A 26,829-nucleotide genomic window follows, 5' to 3' on the forward strand; every position below is an offset into this window, starting at 1 on the left:
CTTCAGTTTTTTGAGTGCTACCAGAGCAAATAAAAGAGGTGGGGGGATAGCCACAATTTTCAAGACGTCTTTTCAGTGCAATCAGTCGTCATTCGGTGACTTTACTTCATTTGAATATCTGTGTGCATGCATTAAGTCTTCTCCTCAGATTTTATTACTGACAATTTACAGGCCTCCAAAACATTCAGCTAAAGTTTTTCTTGAAGAGCTAGGTGAACTGCTATCAGTTGTTTGCATAGAGTATGACTGTCTTATTATATCAGGGGATCTAAACTTGCATGTGGATAATCCTGAAAACAATTATGCCAAGGAATTCATTGCACTAATCGATACTTTCTCCCTAACACAGCATGTACAGGGGCCAACACACTCTCTCGGCCATACCCTCGACCTTGTTATCACAAAGGGTCTCGATGTCTCTACAGCTGTTAAAGACCTGGCCTTATCTGATCATTTTTGCGTGTTCTTTGATGTGTCTATGTCCCCACACACTCAAAACACAGCTATGATGGTAAAAAGGAGAATCATAAATGATCAGACAAGTGAAGTCAAGTCAACTGTCAGACTCTGAAGACTTATTTGATCACTTTAATGCAAAAATGGCAAACATTATGGATGACATTGCTCCATTACAATTCAAGAAAGTTAAGGACAAACAGAAAGCACCATGGAGGAAAAATCCAGCAGTTAAACTTCTAAAAAGAGAGTGTAGGAAGACTGAAAGAAAATGGCGTAAATACAAACTTCAGATCCACTATGAAATCCATAAAGAGATGCTCCGCACATATAACTCTGAAATATGCAAAGCAAGACAGTCTTTCTTTTCTAACATTATCAATAGAAGTTCAAATAACACTCGTATTCTATTTTCAACTGTTGATAAGTTAACAAATCCCCCCTCACAATTAGCGCCTGAACTTCTCTCAACTAATAAATGCAATGAGTTTTCATCTTTTTTAAAAGGTAAAATTGACAAAATCAGACTCAACATATCTGCTCAATTACAAATTCAACAACCTGAACTTCCAGCAACAAACAGAGGGAAACTAAACTTGATGTCAGAGTTCAGCTTGATAGACTACGAAACACTTGAAAAACCGGTACAGAATCTCAGCCCTTCCACATGTGTCTTAGACACTCTGCCTACCAATTTCTTCAAAACTGTTTTTCACCTCATAGCGGCGGATGTCCTTCAAATTGTAAATGTATCATTGCTGTCTGGCACTTTTCCTAAGTCACTGAAAACAGCTGTTGTAAAGCCACTTCTCAAGAAGAATAACCTGGATGCCTCCATGCTAAACAATTACAGGCCCATATCCAATCTACCTTTTATTGGAAAAATTATTGAAAAAGTAGTCTTTAATCAATTAACCACCTTCCTAACATCAAATGGGTATTTTGATTACTTTCAGTCTGGTTTTCGGGCAAATCACAGCACTGAAACAGCTCTCATTAAAGTTTCCAATGACATACGCCTCAACACAGATTCAGGTAAAACATCAGTCCTAGTGCTACTGGACCTTAGTGCAGCATTTGACACTGTTGATCACAATATTTTACTACACAGACTAGAACACTTACTTAGCTCCATCACCAAACAACTATGGTCCTCTTGAATCTATGTGTCAGTGTATAGAACAAATCAACACCTGGATGTCTCAAAATTTTCTTCAGCTGAACAAAGAAAAAACTGAAGTAATTATATTTGGTAAAAATGAGGAAAGACTTAGGGTTGCCACTCTCCTTGACACAAAAGGGTTGAAGGCAAAGGATACTGTTAAAAACCTTGGTGTATTAATTGACAGTGATCTAAATTTCAACAGCCACATGAAAGCGATAACTAAATCAGCTTTTTACCACCTCAAAAATATTGTCAAACTCAGAGGGCTGATGTCAAAACATGACTTAGAAAAACTCATTCATGCATTTATCTCCAGCAGGGTTGATTACTGCAATGGACTGTTCACAGGCCTTCCTAAAAAGACTATTAAACAGCTTCAGGTGATACAAAATGCAGCAGCTAGGACTCTAACAAAAACTAAAAGAACTGACCACATTACTCCAATTCTTAAGTCCTTGCACTGGCTTCCAGTAAGTCACAGAATTGACTTTAAAGCACTATTGCTTGTTTATAAATCAGTAAATGGAGCAGGACCTAAATACTTGTCAGACATGCTTCAGCAGTACACACCTTCTCGTCCTCTCAGGTCCCAGGTGAAAAACCTGCTCGTAAAACCTACAGTTAGAACTAAACATGGTGAAGCAGCTTTTAGCTGCTATGCGGCTCAGCTGTGGAACCAACTTTCGGATGACATTAAAAAGGCCCCAACTGTAGCCAGTTTTAAATCTAGACTTAAGACCAAACTGTTCTCAGGCGCTTTCTGCTAACTGTGCCGAGTTACAAATTCTGAATCTGCCTCGATAATTATTCTACTTTGTCTTTTATTACTTTTTTTACTACTTTTGCCTTTGTTTTTGCTTACTAATTATTCTTTATTTTTAAATGATTTTACCTTGTGTTTTATGTTTTCTTTTTATTATGATCTTTACCTTTATTATGATCTTTACCTGATTTATTATGATCTTTACCTTTTAACTATTCTTTGACTATATTGCCCTTCTATGCTTTTATTTGTTATTATTGTTTGGTTTTGTTTATGTAAAGCACATTGAATGACCTCTGTGTATGAAATGTGCTATATAAATAAACTTGACTTGACTTGACTTTTGAGAATGCTATTATTAGTATTATTTCATTTCAGCTACATTTTACACTGATATGGAAAGATGGCAATATAAACACAGATAACAATGGTATTAAATTGCAATAGCCTATAGATTAAATGTAATGGAATATTCAACTAAGGTAGACTGCCTTTGTTCACAGCGTTAAGCTATTTATGGTTACTGATATACTCAGTCTCTGGCCCTCTCAGAGCCAGGCATAGTGAGCTGGCCCTCGGAAGAAAATGTTTGGGGACCACTGGCCTACACACATTATAAAGGGCATAACAAACAGAAAATATTATATTCATACTATATTCATTATCTTTGAGTTCAGTTGAAAATAAGGAACTTTTCAACATGAGTGCATTGCCATTTTATAGGCCTAAAGTCTATGGTGCACTGTCACTTGCCACACACATCAACGCCGAAGTTTTTAACAGGCAAACACTGGATGAACAATGGATTTTATGGAGCAGGGACCAAATGAAGTCGTGATTTACACGGCTGCAAAGTGCGATGCTGGTGTGCGGAGTTGTATTGAAAAGAATGGAATCTAATGTGAATGAATGTCGAAAGCAGAGTGCATCGCAAATAGCAGCCAAAGAGGAATGTTGATAACAGAACAAGTGACGGTGAAAAAATCTTTGGCGGCACACAACCTCTATGCACACAACTAATGTGTCAGCCTAGGCTACTACTACTCTTTGGCCGGCTCGTTAGCCCAACCAAGTGTGTGCAGCATGCCTTTAGGTAGCCAACTAACGGCGCATCATCATAAAGACACATTTAATCTGCGTCACGCCCCATTTTAGCGGAAAACACATTAACATTATACCATTGAAAGACCGCTAGTAATCACACGTTGACGTTACATCTAGTTATTAATTCACAGGACATTCAATCATTTGGCAGTTATGAATTACTGTGTTTATGTAACTTACTCATGTCGAAACGATGTACATTACCAACCTTATTCGTTTGCAATACCCCATGTATTATACAAATTTAGCATGTACACTTACCATATCCCATGCAAAACGGTTAGCTTGCTAGCTAGCTAACTGTGGAACTTCAGTATAACATAGCCAATTATCTCACCTAGTTGTAGGACATTGGCTACGTTCATATTACAAGTGATAGAATGAATGTGTGACTTATGTTTAGTTCATGTTATGACATGTAAAGTTAAGCTTGCTGAACTTAATTAGTCAGCCACGGGCAGTTTAACTGTGCCTATCTATACATTCGTGACACTCCTGTTAGTAAACTGGAGAGAGCAAAACATATAGTCCAGGCAAAGTAAGGTCTGACCCAAAACTAATTGCAACAGAATTTATTTTCACATTTTTATATTTCAATTGGTGATCTAAACACCATAGTAAAAGTCCATGCAAATCCAGTTGGTGGAAATATGTTAAAATGAGGGTTGTTTTATGCATTATCCTTCAGCAGATACTGACAAAACTGTAATTAGAATGTTATAGAATAAGCATTCTATAGAATATCTGACCCCATCTAACTTAACATGGAATTTTTGAATATTAACGTTTTTCATGTGACGTATTCTAGGTTCTATAGCTTTGTTTACATCCAGCTGGTAGGCAAGGGACAAGTTGAACCCATTGAACATCGTTGTCTGCAGCTGCCTCTCAGTAGGCTACATCTCTATTTCAGCAATGTCAACATTTCAGGCATCAATAAAGGTGATGATGAAACGTTATCCCATTGTTCAATATTTGATAGCCTGTCACAGGAACGTTGTTTCGCTAAAATCGCCCTGATTTGGTGCATTGATCTGTATCGATAACGTTATGGGAGAACCTGCATGTAGCCTAATGGTAGCCTAACTTTTTTTCTCTGTTCAAAACTCGGTTTACACGAAGACAATAGCCTTTCTTAGAAGCTGTGAAATTTGACCAGAAAGGAACATGTCTTCCTTCTGAAAGCTGACACAAAATCAAACAATATTTGATCATTTAACTTCAACTGAACAGCGACAGGTCTTGGTAGGCAGTAGACTCAGCAGACGTTAAAACGGTAGCCTACTGTTATAGCCAGAGTCAGTCAGCATCATGTAACATTAATGGCGTTAGTCATGAATCCTGTAACACATTATATCATATAACAGCGATGGCTTATTCGAAGACGATCTGCATGGATATATAACCACCCAGAAAAACTCAGAATGTGAGTGATAAAGTTCATTAATTGTATGAAACTTTTTATTAGTTATCCATTGCAGCATCGCCTATATTAGGCTGTTATGCTAGCTCAGCCTTTAAATATGTTATTTTGGTCATGTGGACTTGATTAAACGGATAAAGATAATTCATAAACTGCTTATTTCTTACATGACTGAAGCAGTAGCCTAGATTCAACAGTGGTGTTTGAGGTTGCTGTGTTAAGTTGTTGTGTGTCATCGCTAAACAATTAGGATCAAATCAGTTTATTTTGACATACGGGAGTTAGCCTGACCTAGGGTTGCCAACTTTCTGATATGAAAATAAGGAACGGGGGGGGGGGGGGGGTTTCGATAATACACTTCAGTAAGTACACCGGCATCCACTTCAGTTAGTGGGGGGGGGGGGGGTATTGAAATTATGTATGTATTATTGTACTAAATAGTGCATCATTTTACAAAATTGTGAGCTATTATTTACTAAAATGCGCACATAATATATTACATTCTATAGCCACTAGCCTACTCATTTTCTATCTGGTGCAAAACAAGAATCATTTCGATGCAAAAACAGTTAAAGAAATAACTGTTTGTAGCCTATTATACTCAAACCAAATAACTCTGAAAACTGAACTGGCGGATATGCTGTCATAGAAAAAAATATATTGAACATCACAAGCAGCTCCAGAAGCTCTGAATTTGGTGAAGCCTTATTTTATTTCTTGCTTTTTTTTTTGGCTATTCTGCAGCAAGTAGGCTAGCCTATTTGTTTATCTTGCACAGATGCACTGTAAAACTCATGACAAGACATGTCATCTCACGCTACGCTATCAACGTAATATACATGACTCGCAGTGGCTCAAACGAAAAGTGCATTCTCTGTTGGGATAGTGATGACAGACAAACTGAGAGGGATAAATGACAGCAGCAAAGTTTCCCTTTAATTCATACAAATCGTGTATTTTTCGTTCATAGTCTAACTTATAATACTGATCTGTCATGGATTTGCACGAGTTGATTCTCAATAATACGGAACAAAATGCGTTCCGTATCAGTTCAATACGGAACACATCTTTTTCCTTGCAAATACGGGACGATTCCGTATTTTACAGAACGGTTGGCAACCCTAGCCTGACCTGTAACGTTAGCCTATAGCACATAAGCCTATTCTGTTTTCATTTATTAGCATTTGTTGTGATTATATAATCAAATGACACCTCATGATAACTTGAAATAGAAGGACAGAAGATAGGTGATTGATGTCCACAAGCACGAATTTCACGAGACAAATTAGAACAAACTGTTCCGGTAAAAATAATCTTGCCATGTTTAAAATGCTGCACTTTTTCCCTTCATAGCCTATCTCTGGCAATTCATTTTTGGATGACTGTAGATAGTAGTATTTTAGCCTACGTCTTCGTAGACAGTCGGCTACACCATTAGGCTATCTTGAGAATAAAAGACTTCACAGCTGCTAACGATCATCCTCCACAACCACGAGGATAGGTAGGCTAAACGGTCGTTCGTCGCCTTTTTGCTTCTTATTGTAAATCCAACTGTTAGGGCCTACACAAGTGGTCGGCATCCCGGTCAATATTTGATATTAAAATTTCAATTTTGAAGCTATTTGTAACTACGGGTGTGTTCGAAACGCGTAAAGTTGCTGCCTTTTAAGATATCTAACTGGGGAGCAAGGCAGCAAGTGCGGTTCGAAACCGAAAAAACAAATTCTGCTGCCTTTTAACCCTTTAGGCGCCAGGTTTAAAAAAAAAACATCATTCGATTTTTACATCAAAATTTCAAAAGGCCATGGCTTGAAAGTGGTCAGAGATAAAGTCCTACTGTAAATGTGAAAATCATTGAGTATGAACAAAAGTTTATGAAGGGGGTAAATTTACACATCTAATTTGCATATTATGACGTCACTGAATGACAACCACCTCGAATTATGCACATTTCAGTAAATACTGGATGTTGAACATATATTTGAGCAGTTTTGCTTACTTTTTTGTCATTTCACCCACATAACACCTGAACAGGAAAGCAGTCACATGTAAACCAACAATAGTAAACTATTACTATTACCACAAACCTTATTCTATTATACAATAAATAGCCTGGTCAAATCAGTTCCTATCGCGGGTGACTTTGTAGTTCTTCAGAGCCCTATTTTTACTACCCCTGCTGTCTTTACTACGTCCATTACGAACACCATCATCACCTTTACCACTGGCACCTTCAGCTACGTTGGGCAGAGGGTCGACATAAGCGTGGTATGCTTAGTGAACACTGTCGGAAAGACGCAAATGACGCACCTCCATTCACAGACGCAGCGTGACTAGACGATCGCTCATATTCTCCAAAAGGCAGATATTCTCCTTCAGAATCAGACTAGGTAAATAACAGACCCAAGACTTCATCACATGTTAACTTTTTCTTCAACATTTGGTGTATTTCTGCTTCAATTTGTGCAAAACTATGGCCTGCATTGCTTCCGTGTTATGGAGGAAATGCACGTCTTCTTATGTGTTTCTCGTGTGTAATCGCGTGTAATACCACGTCCATTACGGACACTATCATCACTATTACCACTGGCACCTACAGCTATGTTGGGCAGAGGGTCGAAATAAGCATTGTATGCTTAGTGAACACTGTCGGAAAGACGCAAATGACGTCTTTCCGACAGTGACTATCACTGCCAATAGACGATCGATCATATCCTCCAAAATGCAGATTTTATCCTTTAGAATAAGAATAGATTAATAAAAGGCCCGAGACTTCATCACACGTGAATTTTTTTTCAACATTTGGTGTATTTCTGCTTCAATTTGTGCAAAACTATGGCCCGCATCGCTTCCGCGTTATGGAGGAAATGCACGTCTTCTTCGTGTGTTTCTCGCGTGTTTTTCACATGCTTCCTGAAAACTTTGAAAAAAAAAGGTTGAGCTTGAATCGAAGCTCTGGGTGTCTGCCAACTAGTGGTCAAGAGTACAAATGAGATTTTACACTGTACTCGCGTCTATCGTCTGTTTTAATCAGTGACGTTGTTTGTCGCAATTTTGCGACTTTGGCGGGTAAAGGGTTAAGATGTCTTAGAATTCCCAAATAACGGTCATTTTTGAAGGCAGCATCGATGCACACTTCATGCTGCCTCCTACCCATAATCCCTTGCGGCAACGTCTGAAACAGCTGTGAAAGGTAAACAAACATGGCGGATGACATCGGTAATGACTGCTGAATCTGTTTAAAATGTCATTTGTGTGATCTTATTTTGCTTAGATTTGCAGATTACAGATTAGAAATAAACAATTTACTATCTGATTATGCCATTGTTGTAACCATTAATTGCGTCTGGTCTGATATATCTGCCGGCCGTAAAACTAATTTATACCGTTAGCCTGCTAGCTTACGTAAGCTAATTTAGTTTAACGTCAGGCCTTTGCGAACGTCACACCGTAGTGTTAACCAAAGATTCTAGAGTGCTACGCTCATTTTTAAAAGATGCATTTAATCCAAAGTCATGTCTAGTGAGACAGCTCTCTATGTAGGGAGGGAGGCAGTAGGCAGCTGTCTCCCGTTTGGAACACACCCTATGTGTAGCCTATGCAACCGACTGTTGTAGGCTTGCCTACCACTCTCTGCAGTGCCTTGCCTACCATTCTTGCCTACCACTCTAGTTGTAAACAAACGGTCACATGACATTATGACGTAGGTGCAAAACTTTAATTGCATGCTTACAACCGGACCCGCGTCACACAGAGCAGGTTGTTTGCGCCATGCCCCTTTTGAGGGGAAAACATTCCCTCAGAACAAGCCAGAGTGAACCGGTAGACATGTACCAACCACACAGCTAAGAACCCCTCCCTGAGTTTCTTTTGCCTACCATGTCCTCAAAAAAAATCCTGACAGAAGAAAATTATGGCTACAAGCCATAAGAAGAGAAGACCGTATGACACTTCTGGTCACTGAGTGGGGTTGTTGCACCACTTCGTAGGCTACTTGGGATACTGAAGAGACGTGTTTTTATATTAATTGAATTAAGCTTTTGTAGGTATCTTTCACGGTCAACGACCGGCAAAGTGGTTATGTATTGAGTGGTCATATTGATTTGTGGTATTTTTTGTTATTATTTATTCCTGCGATTTCTGTACGAATTACGTTTATTGACCCTAATTTGCGTTGGAGTTAATGAGAGGGGTTGTTTGTTTTCCCCCCGAAAGGGGCGGGAACGTTTGTCACGAGTCAAGTTCCCGGATGTGCTGGTCTAACGTATTGTTGAGGAACATTCTTTTATTTTCAAAGAGTTAGTACATTTCTCAGGCTTATTTCAGACTGGTTTGTTGCTAATTGGTGTCTATTTTTACATTTTGGCCCTTTGAATCAATGGAAATGGTTGTTGAGTCTTTAAATAGAGCCAGTGTGTTGTTGCATGTAAGTGTTCCACAATGTTAAAGTTGTACAAACACATAGTTAAGCATTATTTAGCCTAGGAAAGTGTTTTTGGTGGTCTGATTTAGAGGCCACTGAATCATATACAGTATAGGCCTATCACACGAAAGTATCAGTCCATCATTTTCCAAGACTTATAGACTTATAGTAATTGACCTCTTGCCTGGGGGTTGACAGAGACTGTCTATCCAATCAGAGGGGCCTGTATGATGCCTCTTTACTTTGCACAATTTTGGCTAAAACAGTAATCAGACAGCACAGTATGTTTATGTAAGTGAATGAATAAAGGAAAATTATAAAGGCAAAGTTGAAGATGGACATGACAATGTCCAAATTCGACAGAAAGGTGCAGATAACTGCAGCTAGCCTCCAAAGAGGTGACGTCTGGCAAAAGGTGCATGATGCTAATAAATATAGTTTAAGCTTAATAATTAAAATGCATGCCTATGCATGGGTCATGGTTTTGCCAAAACTATACATATTCTAAAAGCATATGCCCTGTACATGAAATATAGCATTAATCAACTTATGTCCCATCTTCCTTCATACCATGCATAATACATACTCCTCTATTCTGTATAGGCGAATCAAGTGAACAGCTGATACATTTTGGCCTGCACTATTAAGGGAAACAAATTAAACATCATAAACTACATATTTTCTAAAAGCATATAACCTCTAGAAGTGATGTGACACCAATTAGGACATGTCCCATCTTCCTCCATGCAATACACAATACATTGCCATCTATTCTGTATAGGCGAATCTAGTGTAAAGCGGACACATTTTAACATATACTGTCTAGGGAAAGCAAATTAAACACCCTAAACTATATATTTTCTGAAAGCATAAACCCTCCAGAGGAGATATAACACCATTTAAGATATTTCCCCATCTTCCTCCATGCCATGCACATACATTGCCCTATATTCTGTATAGGTGAATCTAGTGTAAAGCGGATAGATTTTAGCCTATACTGTCTATGAAAAACAGAATAAATACCCTAAACTATATATTTTCTGAAAGCATATTACTTGTAGATGAGATATAACACCAGTTAAGACATGTCTCATCTTCCTCCATGCCATGCACAACATATTGCCCTCTATTCTGCAAAGGCGAATCTAGTGTACAGTAGATACATTTTGGCATGTACAGTCAAGGGAAAACAAATTAAAACACCCTAAACTATATATTTTCTGAAAGCATATACCCTCTAGAAGAGATATTACACAATTTCAGACATTTCCCATCTTCCTCCATGCCATGCACAATACATTGCCATGTATTCTGTAAAGCTGAATCTAGTGTAAAGTGGATACATTTTGGCCTATAATGTCCAGGGAAAACAGATTAACCACCCTAAACTAGATATTTTCTAAAAGCATATGCCCTCTAGATGAGATATAATACCAGTTAAGTATTATCTATGCCTTGGACATGGTACATATTCCTATATTGCATTTACTCTGTATTAAAACACATTGATTTTAATATATCGCTGAAAAAGCTAGAGCATTCAAAAATGTTCAATGTTAACATTTAAAATCATATTATTGTTTAATTTGACCATCATTTGTCCTCAGATTCACCCCTGTGGGCTGAATAGTAATTGGGATATAGGGCTATATTTGTCTAATACACATGGTCACTAGCAAATAGCTTAGGGGTTTGTCCAGTCCACATTGGGTGTGGTTTTGTTTTCAAAAGTCCGGCAAAAAGGTGGATCTTATGTTTCTTAATTAGTCATGGGTGTGTTTTGGGCTTAACATCCTTTAAACTAATGAGAATGACATCTGTCATTCCCTTTAACAGCAAGCAGTGCGACTTCAAAAAGCGCATCGATATTTTGATAGTCAGCGGCGCATTTGAAGGAATCTGCTTGTATGCGAGACCGTATGGAACAGGTATTCCACTAAAATATGCTTTACTAAATCCAAGCAGAGTATAGCCTACACACATCTGCACTTGTGTATTACTTGAAGTCATTGTCAATGTGAAACTAACTTCTCCGTGGTATCATAGTCAACGACAAAACAGTTATACACAGTTAAATACTTTTACTATTGACTGACAATATGTTACCATTGACAAAATATCCTGAAAAAGGCAAAACTTACCCCAATAGTGTTTAAATAAATAAGAAACCTAAGGACTTTTATCCTGCAGAGGAGTTGCTTACATCTTGTGACTTTGCAAATGATGGTGAATAATTACTCATTGTGGGACGTATTTCCTGATATCTTTATTATAATTATGTTCCCCATTGTAGGCTAATCGTGTAATTTGTAATGTTTTACACATAGACTGTATATATAGAACTGGACAGTGTGGCTGCATTCTACAGTGTTCTATGGAATTGAAGCCGCCGAGGCGACGCCATCTTGGAAAATTTGGAGCCAATTTGAAGTGCGGCTGCGCAGCAAAAGTTGAAGCATGCACAGTGAAGAGGAGTCGCGGTCAGGCACGCCCACTCAGTTGCCACTCAGCGAGTTAAACACGCCCCTTGTCAAGTGAAACCCGCTCCCTTCTCCTTTCCACAACGCAGGTCGACTCGGCGCCGAAGGCTAGCTAGCTGGCTGGATGAATTTTGCGGCTGTGAGTTAGCTAAACAGTACAAACAACAATCGGTTTGTTCTTGTCTGGTAAGTGTTGCGTATCAACTGAAAAGTTTTTTTTTTTTTGTCTATTGGTGTTCTTAAATACGTCTAAGAGAGCTTATTATGTTGATTATAGACTGTGACAATTTAGTATGGTGAATACTAATGAGCTAACAACAGAAATACGGAAAGCGAATTAGATGCTAACGTTAGCAGCTACATTAACGTTACCGTTAACGGGAGGCTAAGTTAGTCGTTGAAGTGAAGATCAGCAACTCCCGTAACAGTCGATGCATACTTGGTTTTTATTAGTTGTTGCTGTTTTCAAATATCTCAATCTTAGTGTATGCCATCTCAACATGGAGTAACCATTGACTGTACATGGGGATTAATAACACTAGACAGTCAGTACAGTATATGATGTGATAAAGCAACGGTATGATGTGATAAAGCAACGCAAGTTAACGTTAACGTAATGTGAAGCATGAACCTCATCAACCCGTCATGTTAATGTAACTACTAGCCAGTTTGCCAGCGTTGCATTTTTTCTAACGTTAACGACAGACACCTCTGTTAGAGCTACTTCTGTGATGGTAGGTCGGTAGCATAGACTGTAAAAAATAGGTAGCACTAGGTCGGTAGTTGTAGACCGCATAAGTGAATGATCGATAAATGAAACGCCTGCATTAAACACTACGCCAAGAACCAGTCACTTCCCAGGGATATCGGTGAACATTTGAGAAAGACCTTAGTTTGTCATCTAACGTCCATGATCAGTCATACTGATAACGTTATTTTTCAAGCTGAGCAAGTTAATAACATTCACACCGCATATTTAAATGTGTAGTTAACATTAGGTAGGCTGTGAAGTTTATTGCACACATATATTTAATTAATTGGTATTACTAGTGGTGTTGAGTGCCTGATTAGATGCTTTGTAATGTTGTAGAATTGTCTGACTAACTTTATTGTAACTTTCCTTTTTGCAGGTAAGATATGGGTAATGGCTGAATGTACTGGAGGTGGCGGCAAGGTGGTCTCCATGGTCTACATTAGTCTGCAAGCAAGGGAATGCCTACGTGAAGTGGTTTGGCTGGAGTGGTCTGAGGTGGCATGTCCTCCCCCTTTCTCCAAGTCCCCTGACATCCATCTCCCTGACATAATCGCCCACCGTCACTGGATCAACCTGAAGCCCCTTATACATGGGACATGGCACAGCACCACTACGTTCTGAAAACACATGACTTTCAATAACTTGCGTGGCACCAAGAAAGGTCTGCTGCTGCTCTGAACCTTCTGTTAATGTGACATCATTCATACTTGAGGCTGTACACATCCCTTTGTTTCTATTTTCTTTATTGATGTCACCCAAACTTCAACTTTCTGTATGCCCCTGAACTCACACAAATTGTAAATTGCAATGTGCCATTTAACCAGTGGTGTAGTCTAGTTAGTTAGTTGTAGTGGTGGGTATACTGTGAGCAACCCCAAATGTTATTAAATATGTATCCTTGCCTATTTTAAATGGGTATACTGAGATGATGATGCTTTTTAAATGGGTTTACTGTGTAGTCCTGTGTATCACGTAGACTATACCATACCACGGTCATTTAACTGCCTTGGTATTTAAGTCAGAGGCCATTGCTTAGTATTTAACTGTAGCCTACACAAAGATGTAGACATTACAATAATATTATCAGAATAATTATTGGTTGATACTAAATCAATATTGAATGTTTTTTTAATTTCTTTTGTGTGATATATCATTCAGAATGCTGCAACATGACTGGTCTTCAATCAGCCAAAGAGGACACATCGTAACTCCTCTCCTAGTTACTCTCCATTGGCTCCCTACAGTAGCCAGAATTAAATTTAAATCTCTCACTTTGGCCTATAGGACACTGACTGGATCTGCTCCTTGTTATTTTAATTCAATGATCAAGATATACATCCGCCCACTGCGGTCTTCTGATGAGCGTCTGTTGTGTCGACCAGTCTTAAACGCTATGTCAAATTCAAGACTCTTTTTCTCAGTGGTTCCATGTCGGTGGAATGAGTTGCCCAGTGCTTTTCGTTCTTGTGATAGTTTTTGGTCTTTTAAGCACTTCTTATACATTATGATTTGTATGCAGTAGTACGGTTTTATTTTCATTATAGGCTGTTGATTAATTTGACATTGTTTATTATTGATATTCTCCTTAATGTAGTCTTGTTTTTGTTATTATATTATTGATTGAATGGGCAGTATCATTTATTATTGCTTTCCCCCCTCATTTTCATTGTTTATTTCAGTAGGCTATTGATTGATCCCCGTTTTAAGTATTATATTGTTTTGTATTTGTTAAGGGTAACCATCATCATCATAATGTGGTATTTTCTTATGCACTTGAAACAAAGAATAAAAATCTTTCTTTAAACGTAGTACCACTTTAAACACATCACACACTGAACAGCAAAGTAGCTTCCTGATTATGTGTAAAATTTTACAGAGTATACTGATGTTGTAGGTCCATGTTCTCATATTTTTACAGCTGACATGAAGGCTGCAGTATTACAATTTTTGATTTATAATGGAGCACCCTCTCTGGTGAGACTAGCAAGCATGTGTTAGAGGCATACGATTACAGACATATTGAGAGAGCCTATCAATGAGTTGTCACAGTTTTCAATTTAGACGTATTATTTTGAAATGATGTACGTCTACGGGAGGATTTACACATCACTGGCAAGACCTGATCAAATCATACCAATGCAAAATGCTTCTCCAGCAGTGCAATCGCAGGTAACAACGATACCTTAACGCATTTTTCAGATACCGCTGTTCTGAGCATACTAAGGAAATTGGCCATTTGTAACTTTGAATCCCTCCTCACGTTAAGCTATGGTCCAATAATGTGTTCACTAAAACACAAGTAATGTTATTTGTCGGGCTGATTCATAAATGGGCATACCGAGGTTGTCGACCTATAAGTATAAGTATATATACTCTTTTGATCCCGTGAGGGAAATTTGGTCTCTGCATTTAACCCAATCCGTGAATTAGTGAAACACAGCACACAGTGAGGTGAGGCACACACTAATCCCGGCGCAGTGAGCTGCCTGCAACCACAGCAGCACTCAGGGAGCAGTGAGGGGTTAGGTGCCTTGCTCAAGGGCACTTCAGCTGTGGCCCACTGGTCGGGGCTCGAACCGGCAACCCTCCGGTTACAAGTCCAGAGTGCTAACCAGTGGGCCACGGCTGTCCCTGCCCCTGACCTAGCAGGCTAGGTGGCGTTAATTGCCATTCGCAAAACTAAGCAAGAGTTAACGTTAATGAAACCCATCGCTTTCTCCAGTAACAAAGTGTATTCAAATGAAGTTGCAACGATGATGGCGGCAATCACTGGTTACGTTATACCATTTGAAACAAGTAGGACTGTAAATGATGGTGACTATGGCTAACGTCACTTCGGATCAATATAGCAGAGCCCTTTTACTTTACCTATCAACTGGCTAATGCTAGCATGATGTAGCATGCTATGAGCTAATATACTTAGCATCTACGAAAGAACAGCACATATCTTTTCACAAAGAATCGGTCACAACTAACAACGATGTCTCTTACAAACAACTACACAATGTATGACTATCAATATGTATTTAGTCAGACTGTGATAAGATATAGCCTAATGATAATAACAGCAACACTTATTTAGGTTAGATTATGTGTCGAAATCAGGTGTCGTTAAAATAAGTGAGCGATGACGTGGTAGTGTCTGCAGCCTATACGGTAAAACATAATGGACAAAGCGTCGTGTCTGCAGCCAGGCAGCTGTCAATCATAGGTGTAAACACGCCCTTTTTAGATTTGTTAATATAACATTAAAAAAAAATAATTTCAGCGAGAAAAGAAAAATTGTGTGTATTGAAGCATCTTGAAAAACTATTTTTTCGAATAAAAAGTTGTTGATACAAAAATAGTTTTAGGTGAGAAAAGTGACACGGAAAGTTGCCTACTTGGCCATTGAAATACATGGGGATGGGCGGAGTTACACATTGTACTGCAGCCAGCCACCAGGGGGCTCTGGACTAACGCTCGCATCACTCTTAACAGACGGCACACTGTCCAGTTCGATATACAGTCTATGGTTTTACATGGATGTGCGCTGGTGCACGTTCCTGTGGACGAGAAAAGCAGGGTGTAATTGTGCACTCGTCCATCACTGTTGATAATGCACTCTTAAAAGGGACACCAGGCAATGTTTAATTACTCATCTTCGTAAGTCGGTATATGGTTAAATGACTCATTACAGGGCGAATGAAGACTCTCTCGCCCGCCCCTACTGCCTGTAGGAAGAATATCCCGCTTGCAAGTTCAGTGTATCGTACCCACCGACCGAAGCAGGATCAGTTTACATCCTGCATTCACAGCACAGGGGCAGGCTAACGAAACGCGATTGTTGCAAACGTGTGTATAATGGCAGAGCCGGCGAAGAAGCAGCGAAAACCCTTGACGGAAGATGCAAACAAAAAGGAAAAGAGCTTCAGACCGAGCGTGTGGGAGTTTTGTAGAGAAAAGGCATCAGGCTTGCCTGGTGTCCCTTTAAAATAACATATAAACAACTCGCCATGGATTTCTGACCAGGTATTTCTTGGTCAGTGGCGTAATGCGTTTTAGGTAGTGTACGATAGCGATTTTTAGATAATGCGCTAGACCCCTCCTTAGGTCGTTAATTGCCACACACCTTGGTGCGTTGCTCAATAAAAGAGACGGGCATAACGATATTGTACAATAGTGTACAATATTCTAAAGTAGAATAGTGTTGCATCGTGATGATTATACGCTTTGCGCCGTGCTGTTGACTGTCATGATGGGGCCCATAGCTATTGTAACCTCTTGGCAGCCATTTTGGTGGCCATCTTGAAAATGACCCCTTTCTCAAAGTCAGATTTTACTAGATTTTTAGTATGTTATTTAGCATGTCTAACAGTACCAGAATCCATAAAAAAACCTTTTGTATCAATTTTTTTGATGTTGAACCCTATATTGACCCACCTAAAGTTACTCAACTTGCACTGGATCATCTTCCTGAATGTCAATATTATCACAAGTGTGGGCAAATTTCTAAGTCAGCACCAGTCAGAGGCTACATTCAATGTTTTGCACTTTTATGTCGTCACATAACCAAAAGTATTGGTTTTACCAAAAATAGTCGTCAATATTTTAAACTACAAAAATACATACCTATAAAGCATTTTGATACAAATTATTCAACCCAGTCAAATACAAATTACGAATATACGATATATTTTGTATTTGAAATATGGAACACATGTACCATAAATACTGCTCATCCCTGTAGGCATCACTTGTTCTGAGATACCATGTTTGGTTCAGGAGATATAATGAAGAATATAGGTGTAATTCAGTTATAGTGGAACATTTAATAGTTGCCACAACGACCATTAGGGTTTTTTGATAATTGTTTTATATCTGAAAATGTTCAGGGCTCCAAACTGTACAAGTTCACCAAGTTTCATGCTTATATGAAAGAATTTGACCTAATTTTCACATATCCCCTGTACTATAACAGTTCAATAAAACTGCCAAAGGTGCAGCTTTTCGCTATTGACCTATGCACACAATTCCAATTTTGACAATGTTCCACCACTTGGATTTTCATGGACTTTTGGTATGTGATTTGGGAAGGTTTCATGAACTGAATACAACAAAAATCATTTCTGTTGCAATTAGTTTTGGGTTGGGTGATTTTTTCATATAGATTGCCTGGACTAATAGGAACATGGTCACATTAACCCCATAAACACACATATAACTCTTACACAAAACCTTATTTTGTGCCTTTTATTCATGTTTGTTTCAAGATTTAGTAAGTTTACTATAAGCACGTTTCGCTCTCCACTTTGATGCAGCATAGATTTCCATTATATCAGTCATCTTCCCCCTAAAAGGGGGCGTGTATGCAGCACATACAACGTTCTGTTCCATTCCATTCGTCAGTGCTTATTGTTTAGTTTCCGGTCTGGCTAGATCGGTGTGGTGTTGTAGTTGTTCTAACGTTACTAGTTGTTCCAACAGCAGGTGAAAAAAAACGACAAAGTTTGTTACACCAAAATGAACGTTAATCTCGCGATAAAAAAATTGACGCCGTTAAAATGGGTTTCCGTTAACGCCGTTCATAACGCGTTTAACTGACAGCACTACTTATAACTGATAATGGCCCTCAGTTTTCTTCAGGCTCTTTCTTCTCATTTGCCACAGACTATGATTTCAGACATGTGACCAGCAGCCCATACTTTACACAGTGCAATGGGCATAGAGAGCTGTGAAAATTGTCAAGGGCCTATTGAAGAAAAATGCTGACCCATACAGGGCTCTGTTGGCCTACAGTCACACCGCTGCATCACAGACTATCACCAGCAGAACTCCTGATGGGCTGGAGACTGCACTCACCATTGCCAGTGTCACCTGTTCAACTCAAACCTCAATGGCCAAACAGGAAAGCCTTTGCAGACAAGGACAAACAACTAAAACACACACAGACAGCTGACTTTAATCACAGACACAAAGCTACTGTAAGACCGAAGCTAAAAGCAGGAGTCTGGATCACAAATACAAAAGAATCTGCCACAGTGCTTAGAAAAGCAGACACTCCCCGCTTGTATGTAGTGGAAACAGACTCAGAAGAGGTGAGGAGAAACAAAGCACACCTCAGACCCCTCCCAGAGATACAAGCCCCACCACCAGCCGTGGAGGACACAGAACAGGCAGCAGGGCCAGAAGAAGGGGAAGGGGAGGGGGGTGGATACAGAGGGCTTAAAGACTTTGTAACATAGTATTCAGCACCTAGAATTAAGCATAATAGACAGTGCCATGTTTATGTTTACTCTGTCTAATATCTTTGGTTCAGGTTTAATATTTCGAATAGACTAGGTGATCTACAGTTAAGGCAGTCCTATCAGGTATGAACACTTTTATTTAAGGTTTTGTCACTACTTTGGGAGAAGGGGAGATGTAGTATGACCCTCAGGATGCCCCGTACCTGGGGCCGTAGAAATATATCTGTGTGTTGTCATGGAAACAGTTCAGTAAATATGCCAGCAGGCTAAAGACAGGTCATTGTCTGTGTTCATTTCTAATACAAATTACTACAATGGGGTGTGTTGAGTTTGCCGTCATCTTGAATTTCCCCTTGGGGATCAATAAAGTATCTATCCATCCATCTATCTATCTATCTATCTATCTATCTATCTATCTATCTATCTATCTATCTATCTATCTATCTATCTATCTATCTATCTATCTATCTATCTATCGATCTATGATAAGTTGGTCAGGTATCATATTGTCACAATGTTGTTGATTTGCTTTCAGAGGTGCAGTAAATGTTGCGGTCAAATATACAATACGGGTGTATGCATGATTAATCCTGGATGCTTTGGCCCTTGGTTTGGCATGCTTGACATAATTTGGCCTTTGGGCCAAACTATTTGGGGACCCCTGCACTACAAAAATTGCTTATCTAATCAAATCTAACCAAGTGTTATTAATCTTATATCAAGATCAAAAATTCTAGTTGGTATTGTAGCCCAGGGTTAAATCACAACCCTCTAGCTACTAGCTAACTGCTTTTTCACATATGGATAGATAGATAGATAGAAGATAGATAGATGCTTTATTGATCCCCAAGGGGAAATTCAAGTTTATTTTTGTCTAACCTACATGGTATAGCTATTAGTCTGCTAGCTAGCTATTAGTCTACTAGCTATTCTCCCAAATGGACCATTGGCATTTTGCTACTTTGTTTACTTTTGTGGTTTGTGTGAGATGAACTGTAGTTTTCATGGTGGGGAAACCTAGTTTGAAAGCGAAGACAACAAATGTCATAGGACAAGTTAACTGTCAGCTATCACTCTCCGCCTATTAGATTGCTCAGTGGGTGGGATCTGGTGGGGGAATAGGGGTGGAACCAGGGGGTCAAGAGAGTGCAGCTTCGGCATGTTAGCATACGCCATTTTCAAATATGGCACTGCATGGAGCATTTGGAACCAGCTCCATGCACGAAAATCCGTGTTGGGCACGAGCTCTCATGCGCGTACATGTTGGTGGGCGGGTACCTATCCGGCGGCTACAGCCAAACGTTATTCAGTGCGTAATTAAGGAGCTTATGAGAAGACATGTATATTATGGTTATGCATGACAAATAAAGATAATTGTATTGATCTTGTTTCGTTATTGTTTGTCCCGAACAAAAATAGCCTCAATATGATGAAAGACAATAAATTACACAACAGCGGCATAAAGCCCTTAATTGTCTCATTATAGCCTACACCATGGGTCTCCAACACGTTGCTCTCTACCCATCACTAGCAGCCCCCTTTTGAACTTGCCAGAGGCTGAAGCAGTATGCTACTACATTTAAACACAATTGTTGAACAAACAAGTGCACCATGCATTATAAAAAATAACTCAACTTAGGCTACACAATAAAGTTTCCATTACAGCACAGCGCACATTCAATGAATGAGTGAAAGCGGCTGCCTTGTCTCGCAATAAACAGCTGGAAATTCCGACACTTTTTCAACTACATGAAACCTCACAGTGAGCCATCAAATACCCCCTATATTTAAGTGCCCATCAGTCTCAACATTTAGATATATAATAAAACAGTCCTAAAGTAAATTAAATCCCAAACCAAAAGGTCTGCCTCACCCTAAGCCCAAGTAAATAGCAGACCCCGGACATAATTTGAGGATTTACGGAAAGTTTGCAATCACACATGGACGTCTGGCGATGCTCTGGCCGTCTGTGGCTCTGACTCCCATTTGGATGGTAACTCGACAGGTGAGCTCGAAAATTGGATGTTGTGGATGCGTAAGTAAACTGTTTTTTGCAGAGTCCGCAGACTACATTCTCTTTAACGGTTACTTTACCATCTGCGGTGTACAACGCAAAGTATTTCCAGACACCACATTTTAGATGAGTTGGGGACGTAATTGTCCGCTCAGGCTGGCCGTTCTGTGCGTTATCTTCCATTTTCGAAACAGGGTGGCTATTGAGGGCTCTGGCTCGTCATTATTGTGGCTACTGGCTATTATTGGCTTGATTTGGTCATGGGCCAACGCTAGAATACGTTTAGAGCACCCGCTATGAGATGGCAAACAATAAAATAAAAAACAAACTAATCATAGACTGTAAAAATGCACTGCACATGGCACTAAAAACCGTTTTTAGTTATTGACATTGACATTATTGAAGTTTCAGCCCCCTCAGCTTCGGAAGATTAACCTAGCATACTGCTGCTAGTGATGTTAGGCAAGCAGTCAGTTGCTCTGAGGTAAACCGTAACGTTAGTTTTAATAATATCCTATAAAAATCGATGTTGGTCCATGCGTCATTTCCAGCTTTGGAACTTGGCGCGTGGTCAGAGCCGACCGGCGCTGGATCTGAACCCCAGTGTTCAATATGACGTTGACTATGAATTTACTAGCCTAGCCTCCACCATTCATTTGTATGGAGGGCGGGACTGAGGGCTGTATTTTGCACACTGGCGCATAAAACTCGTTTTCCACCCACGCAAAGTTTAATTCGGTATTTTGCACGTTTATTTTTTTAAACAATGCGCCCAGGGGTGTGGCAATTAACAACCTAGGGAGGGGCCTGGCGCATTGTCTAAAAATCACTATTGTACACCTGGTCAGAAGTCTATGGCGAGTTGTTTATATGTTATTTTAAGAGCGTATTGTCAGTCATATTGGCAGGTGCACGCACCATCCTTCTATCATTCATGAACGCACACCAGCGCACGTCCATGCAAAACATTACAAATTGCACGATTACAATGGGAAACATAATTAGAATAAAGATATTACGAAATACTGTACATCTCATGATGAGTAGTTATTCACCATCATTTGCAAATTGGTAATGACGGTTAAAAGTGATTAGGGGAGAGGCAAGAGACACGTATGGAGCACAGCTGAAGACGCACCGTCACGAGATATAAGCAACTCCTCTGCAGGATAAATGTTGTTTTGTTCAGTCATTTGAGCAATATTTGGGTAAGTGTTGCTTTTTTTCAGCCTATGTTTTTGATGGTAACCCATTGTCAGTCAGTAGTGAAAGTAACTGCATATAACTGTCTTGTCGTTGACTGACACCTTGGTGAAGTTAGTTTCACTTTGCCAATGAGTTCAAATAATAGACGAGTGCAAAGGCTATGCTAGGTTTTAGTAAAGCATGGTTTAGTGGGGTAAACTATTCCATACGGTCTCACAAGCAGCCTCCTTCAAATGCGCCATTGAATGCCAAAATACCGATGCATTTATTTGACATCTGTCATTCCCTTTAACGGCGCAAAGCGCGAGATGTCATTCTCATTGGTTTAAATGATGTTATGCCCCAAACACACCCATATAACTGATTAGAAAACCTAGGAACACCTCCATGCGCTCGACGTTTGATAATGAAACCCTTCCCGATGTGGACTGGACATCCTACTAAATTTGAATAAGCTTTTGAAGAGTGACCATACGCTTTAGAATGTCATGATGGGGCCCTTAGTCACTCTCTCCAGTTATATATAATACCTCCATGGGTGAAATACACACACACACACACACACAGACAAAATTACAGAAATTTGGGTTCCTACAAGAGAGGTAACTACCAAAACAGTATGTTACATTGAAAGTAGGTAGTAACCCCCACCCCCCTTCAGAAAAAGCAAGTAAAAGCGGGAGGTTAATACACACCAGCGCGGGTGTTTTACGTTTTTAGTTATTGACATTAACGTTATTGAAGTTTCAGCCCCCTCATCTTCGGAAGATTAACCTAGCATACTTCTGCTAGTGACGTTAGGCTAGCAGTCAGTTGCAGAGGCGGACAGAGTACACAGCTTCATTACTTGAGTAAAAGTACAGATACCCTTTGCTAAATTTTAAAAAGTACAAGTAAAAGTACAACAGTCAGATGTACATTTTCTAAATATTGCATTACTACCGCCAAAGTGCTTACATTTATGTACAGAAACATCCTACATGGATTTATGAAAAATGTTAATGTTAATACCTTGGAGAATGTAAAAGGAATTGAAAGTAAAATCAAGTAATTTATATCTTTTTACCATGTTGCCAGGGATGGGCAGTATTTCTAATACATGTATTTCAAATACGTATTTTAAATACAAAATACTATTTTGTAATTGAAACACTTGAAGCGAAAACTATCATTAACTTGTTCAGAAAATTCAAATAGTCTGGCAAGGTGGGGCCACAGGTTGGCACATTCCCGGGATGGACCTGTTGCGTCTTCATCCATTGTTTCGTCCATGGTTTCGTCTCTTATCGAAATCTAAGAAGGTGAAGGTGATTGCTGGCTGTCCCAATCAGCGGCGCCTGCACAATCCAATCACGTTTGAGAGGGAAACAACAAATTGAGGGTTTCCGAGATTTTTGCTTTTTCCTTTTTTTTTTTTTAGAAGTAGTAACAGGTACTCACGGCTATGGATAGAAATGTAGTGGAGCAAAGAGTACAATATTTGCCTCTCAAATGTACTTGAGTAAAGTCATGAGTACTCCCCAAAAATGATACTCGAGTAAAGTATAGAACCCTCAAAACTGTACTCAAGTACTGTACTCAAGTAAATGTACTCCGTTACTGTCCGGCTCTGGTCAGTTGCTCTGAGGTAAACCGTAACGTTAGTTTTAATAATTAACGTCTCACTGAGATTTATCTAGTTTAACCGCTGTTCAGTTAGCGCCACAGGATTCCAGGTAAGCATGTGGTTCCACTGAGTGGCCGTCGAGGGAGCACCGCCGCCCGGATAGCGCCACTGGTGACCAGGAGAAAGCCAGTGGTTCCTCCAGCTACGAGGAAGAACAGCCACCGAATAGCCACCTGTTGATCGCGCGGCCCTATTGTGCGGGAAACACACTCTGGTGCATGGTATGTTGCTTAAAAGGAGAATTCCGGTGTGATATTGACCTACGATAAACCATGTTTCAACACACTTTAGGTCAATATCACACCGGAATTCTCCTTTACAAACTTCAACAGGCCTGCAATGGGGGTTTTATTTTTATTTAGCCAGCTTGTCTATGTCTTTATATGTTTACTGTATGTTGAGTGACCAGTCACCTTAGGGTATTGCTATCAGTTCTCAAACGTAGAGATTATTTGCACTATACTGCATACTTGTTACGGATGATTGATGTCAATGTTGATTTGTGGGAGTTTACATACAGGTTTATTGGCGGGTTATGACTACTTCCACACCGAGATTTATTGATTAACCTATACCTACCTTTGGAATCGCTACTTTTTAGTGTACCTTTATATATCCACACAGAGATTTAGTAATTAGCTTATATCTACCTTTTGAATCACTACTTTTTAGTGTACATTTTTGACACATATCCACACAGGGAATTATATTTACTCATTACTTTTGATATTCTGTTTAAATATTTTTCATGGAGACTGACCTTTAAGGTGGTCTATACTGACGCCATTCACTGGCTAATACAGAGCGAAGTATAACCTTTATATCGTAGGGGTGCTTAAGCTACTCTGGTTAAACAGCAGGCTTAACAGGTGAGAACCATACCCTGGGACCCAGGTTACACTAGCACACCCCTCTGAGGCAAAAGAGGGCTAAAGCATTGTATTCAGTATAATGAGATTTACCTAGCCCTTCCTCGTAAAATCATATGACTTGACTTGATATGAGTTTGACTTATTTTAAGACGCATCATCCTGAAAACAAACAAATTTGTCTGACAGTGCGTTGAGTAAAATTGTCTTATTATTATTAATAATAATAATAATAATAATAATAATGTTCTTTCCAGAGAGCGGTAGGTAAGTGTCTTCATACCAAAAACAATACCAAATAGATTTAGAAACATGATTCCTTCATCAGCAGCTAAATAAATGACTATTGGGCCCAAAATATCTGCCACCCAGACCCATTAGAAAATGATATCGCTATTGGTCCTTAAAAATACATACACCTGTAATGGTCGACCCCTGTTTGTGGTTTATTGTTAGTAGGACATTACAACCTTAGTCGGTAAGACACACAACATTTTAATAAATATTGAAATGTGCAGACCTCTGCTAACATTGGCGAAGGGTCCCTCCACATCCATCAAACTATGAGCAAACTCTGGCCCCCGATAGCTCTGTTGAAGCTGCATCATACTCCCCATAGATGGCTCACTGCCAAGCACACACCCATTCCAGTATTCACACTGCATGCCACCAGCTGTAGATGAGGTAGAAAAGAGGCAAACATTAAGCTATGATGGATCTCCAGATGTTATGTAATTATCGGTTTTCGATCAGTTCTGAATAATCATCTAATTGGTCGTACCAGCCACTGTTGTTTCGTTTTCATCAGAGTCAGAATCTTCAGGGACATAAACCTGGACACCTTGAGCCTGTAGATGCTGCAGCTTTGACTCCAGATCCCGCTTGGCTCGCAACAGATCCTGGATTTCCTTCTCTTTTGTTTCACGAAATATCTGTTGATAAATAAAGAGCATTTTCAAGTCAAGGTAGTTGAGATTTGTGAAGGATGTCAGTCATGGTCATGGTTAGTGAACGGTGCCTGCTATGTCAACATACTGTATGATGTCTTAGGTGTTTAAGGAAGTGAAATTCATTAGACTATAACTGTACAATATAAGTTGACAAAGGTGTTATATCTTTTAACTTATGATGGTTTAGGATTAAATTTATGGCCCAAACCCTCCCCAAAGGGGAAACTGAAACAGAAACACAACAGCAACAAGACAAAGGAATTTTAATTGAATTGGCTCTGCCCCAGAGGAAGTTGAATTTGAATTGGAATGACAGGAAGTGGAATAAATTCATGGCATTTAAAAGAAATTCCACACAGTCACATAACAGAAATAATGTGTTGAATCACATACATTGTGTTTTTTTTTTACTTTATCAAAGCAGCATTCAAAATATTTTTTGATCTTAAGATAAATAACACTTGGTTATATTTTATTTTTTGCAGTGTAAATAAATTAAGTAATTTTGTGCACAAACTGACCCAAGGTGTGCTCAATTTCTCTGACTTGTAATAAGTTTAGTTTCACATTAAAGTTTTTAAACTATTTATCATGGCATCCAGTTTCAATGAAATGCATAGACCTGCTCGCAACAAATATATTAGCTCTATTATTAGTGACCCAAGTTTCGGCATTGTTTGACACTTCTGTGATATTAAACCAGTATGAATATATCTTGATGCATCTTGCAATGGACCGGATAGCCCTACACATTAAGCTTAACAACAACAAACAAGCTAGTTTATCGAAAATAGTGTTGTGAACAGAGTTGGGTGTAACACGTTCACATTACATTTGTCAGTAATGAGTAGTGTAACACGTTACTTTTCTAAATTCAGTAATCACACTACAGTTACTAACAGTGTGGGGCAGCCGTGGCCTACTGGTTAGCGCTTCGGACTTGTAACCGGAGGGTTGCCGGTTCGAACCCCGACCAGTAGGAACGGCTGAAGTGCCCTTGAGCAAGGCACCTAACCCCTCACTGCTCCCCGAGCGCCGCTGTTGTAGCAGGCAGCTCACTGCGCCGGGATTAGTGTGTGCTTCACCTCACTGTGTGTTCACTGTGTGCTGAGTGTGTTTCACTAATTCACGGATTGGGATAAATGCAGAGACCAAATTTCCCTCACTGGATCAAAAGAGTATACTTATACTTACTTACTTTGTGTGTGAGCAGAGATTACTTTATTCTCCTATTTGAGATAGCCTACTAGGAAATAGGAATCCGCCTATTTCCATACATAGGAATATTATTGTGTGTGTGTGTGTGTGTGCGCGCGCGCGCGCGCGCAT

General features: G+C 39.4%; 1 protein-coding gene across 6 annotated transcripts in view; it reads right to left on the bottom strand.

Annotated features, from left to right (window-relative positions):
- Positions 1-26,829, bottom strand: part of nphp3 (nephronophthisis 3) — a 193,776-nt gene that overhangs the window by 151,904 nt on the left and 15,043 nt on the right. For all 6 annotated transcript variants that reach the window (XM_042068006.1, XM_042068003.1, XM_042068005.1 and 3 more), the window contains 2 exons: positions 25,332-25,482; positions 25,071-25,223 (listed from right to left, as the gene is read on the bottom strand). In XM_042068006.1, the coding sequence (XP_041923940.1) occupies positions 25,071-25,223; positions 25,332-25,482 (304 nt within the window). The remainder of the gene's footprint in view (positions 1-25,070; positions 25,224-25,331; positions 25,483-26,829) is intronic.

Source organism: Alosa sapidissima, chromosome 17 (genome assembly GCF_018492685.1).
Source record: "Alosa sapidissima isolate fAloSap1 chromosome 17, fAloSap1.pri, whole genome shotgun sequence".
Classification (NCBI taxonomy): Eukaryota; Metazoa; Chordata; class Actinopteri; order Clupeiformes; family Clupeidae; genus Alosa; species Alosa sapidissima.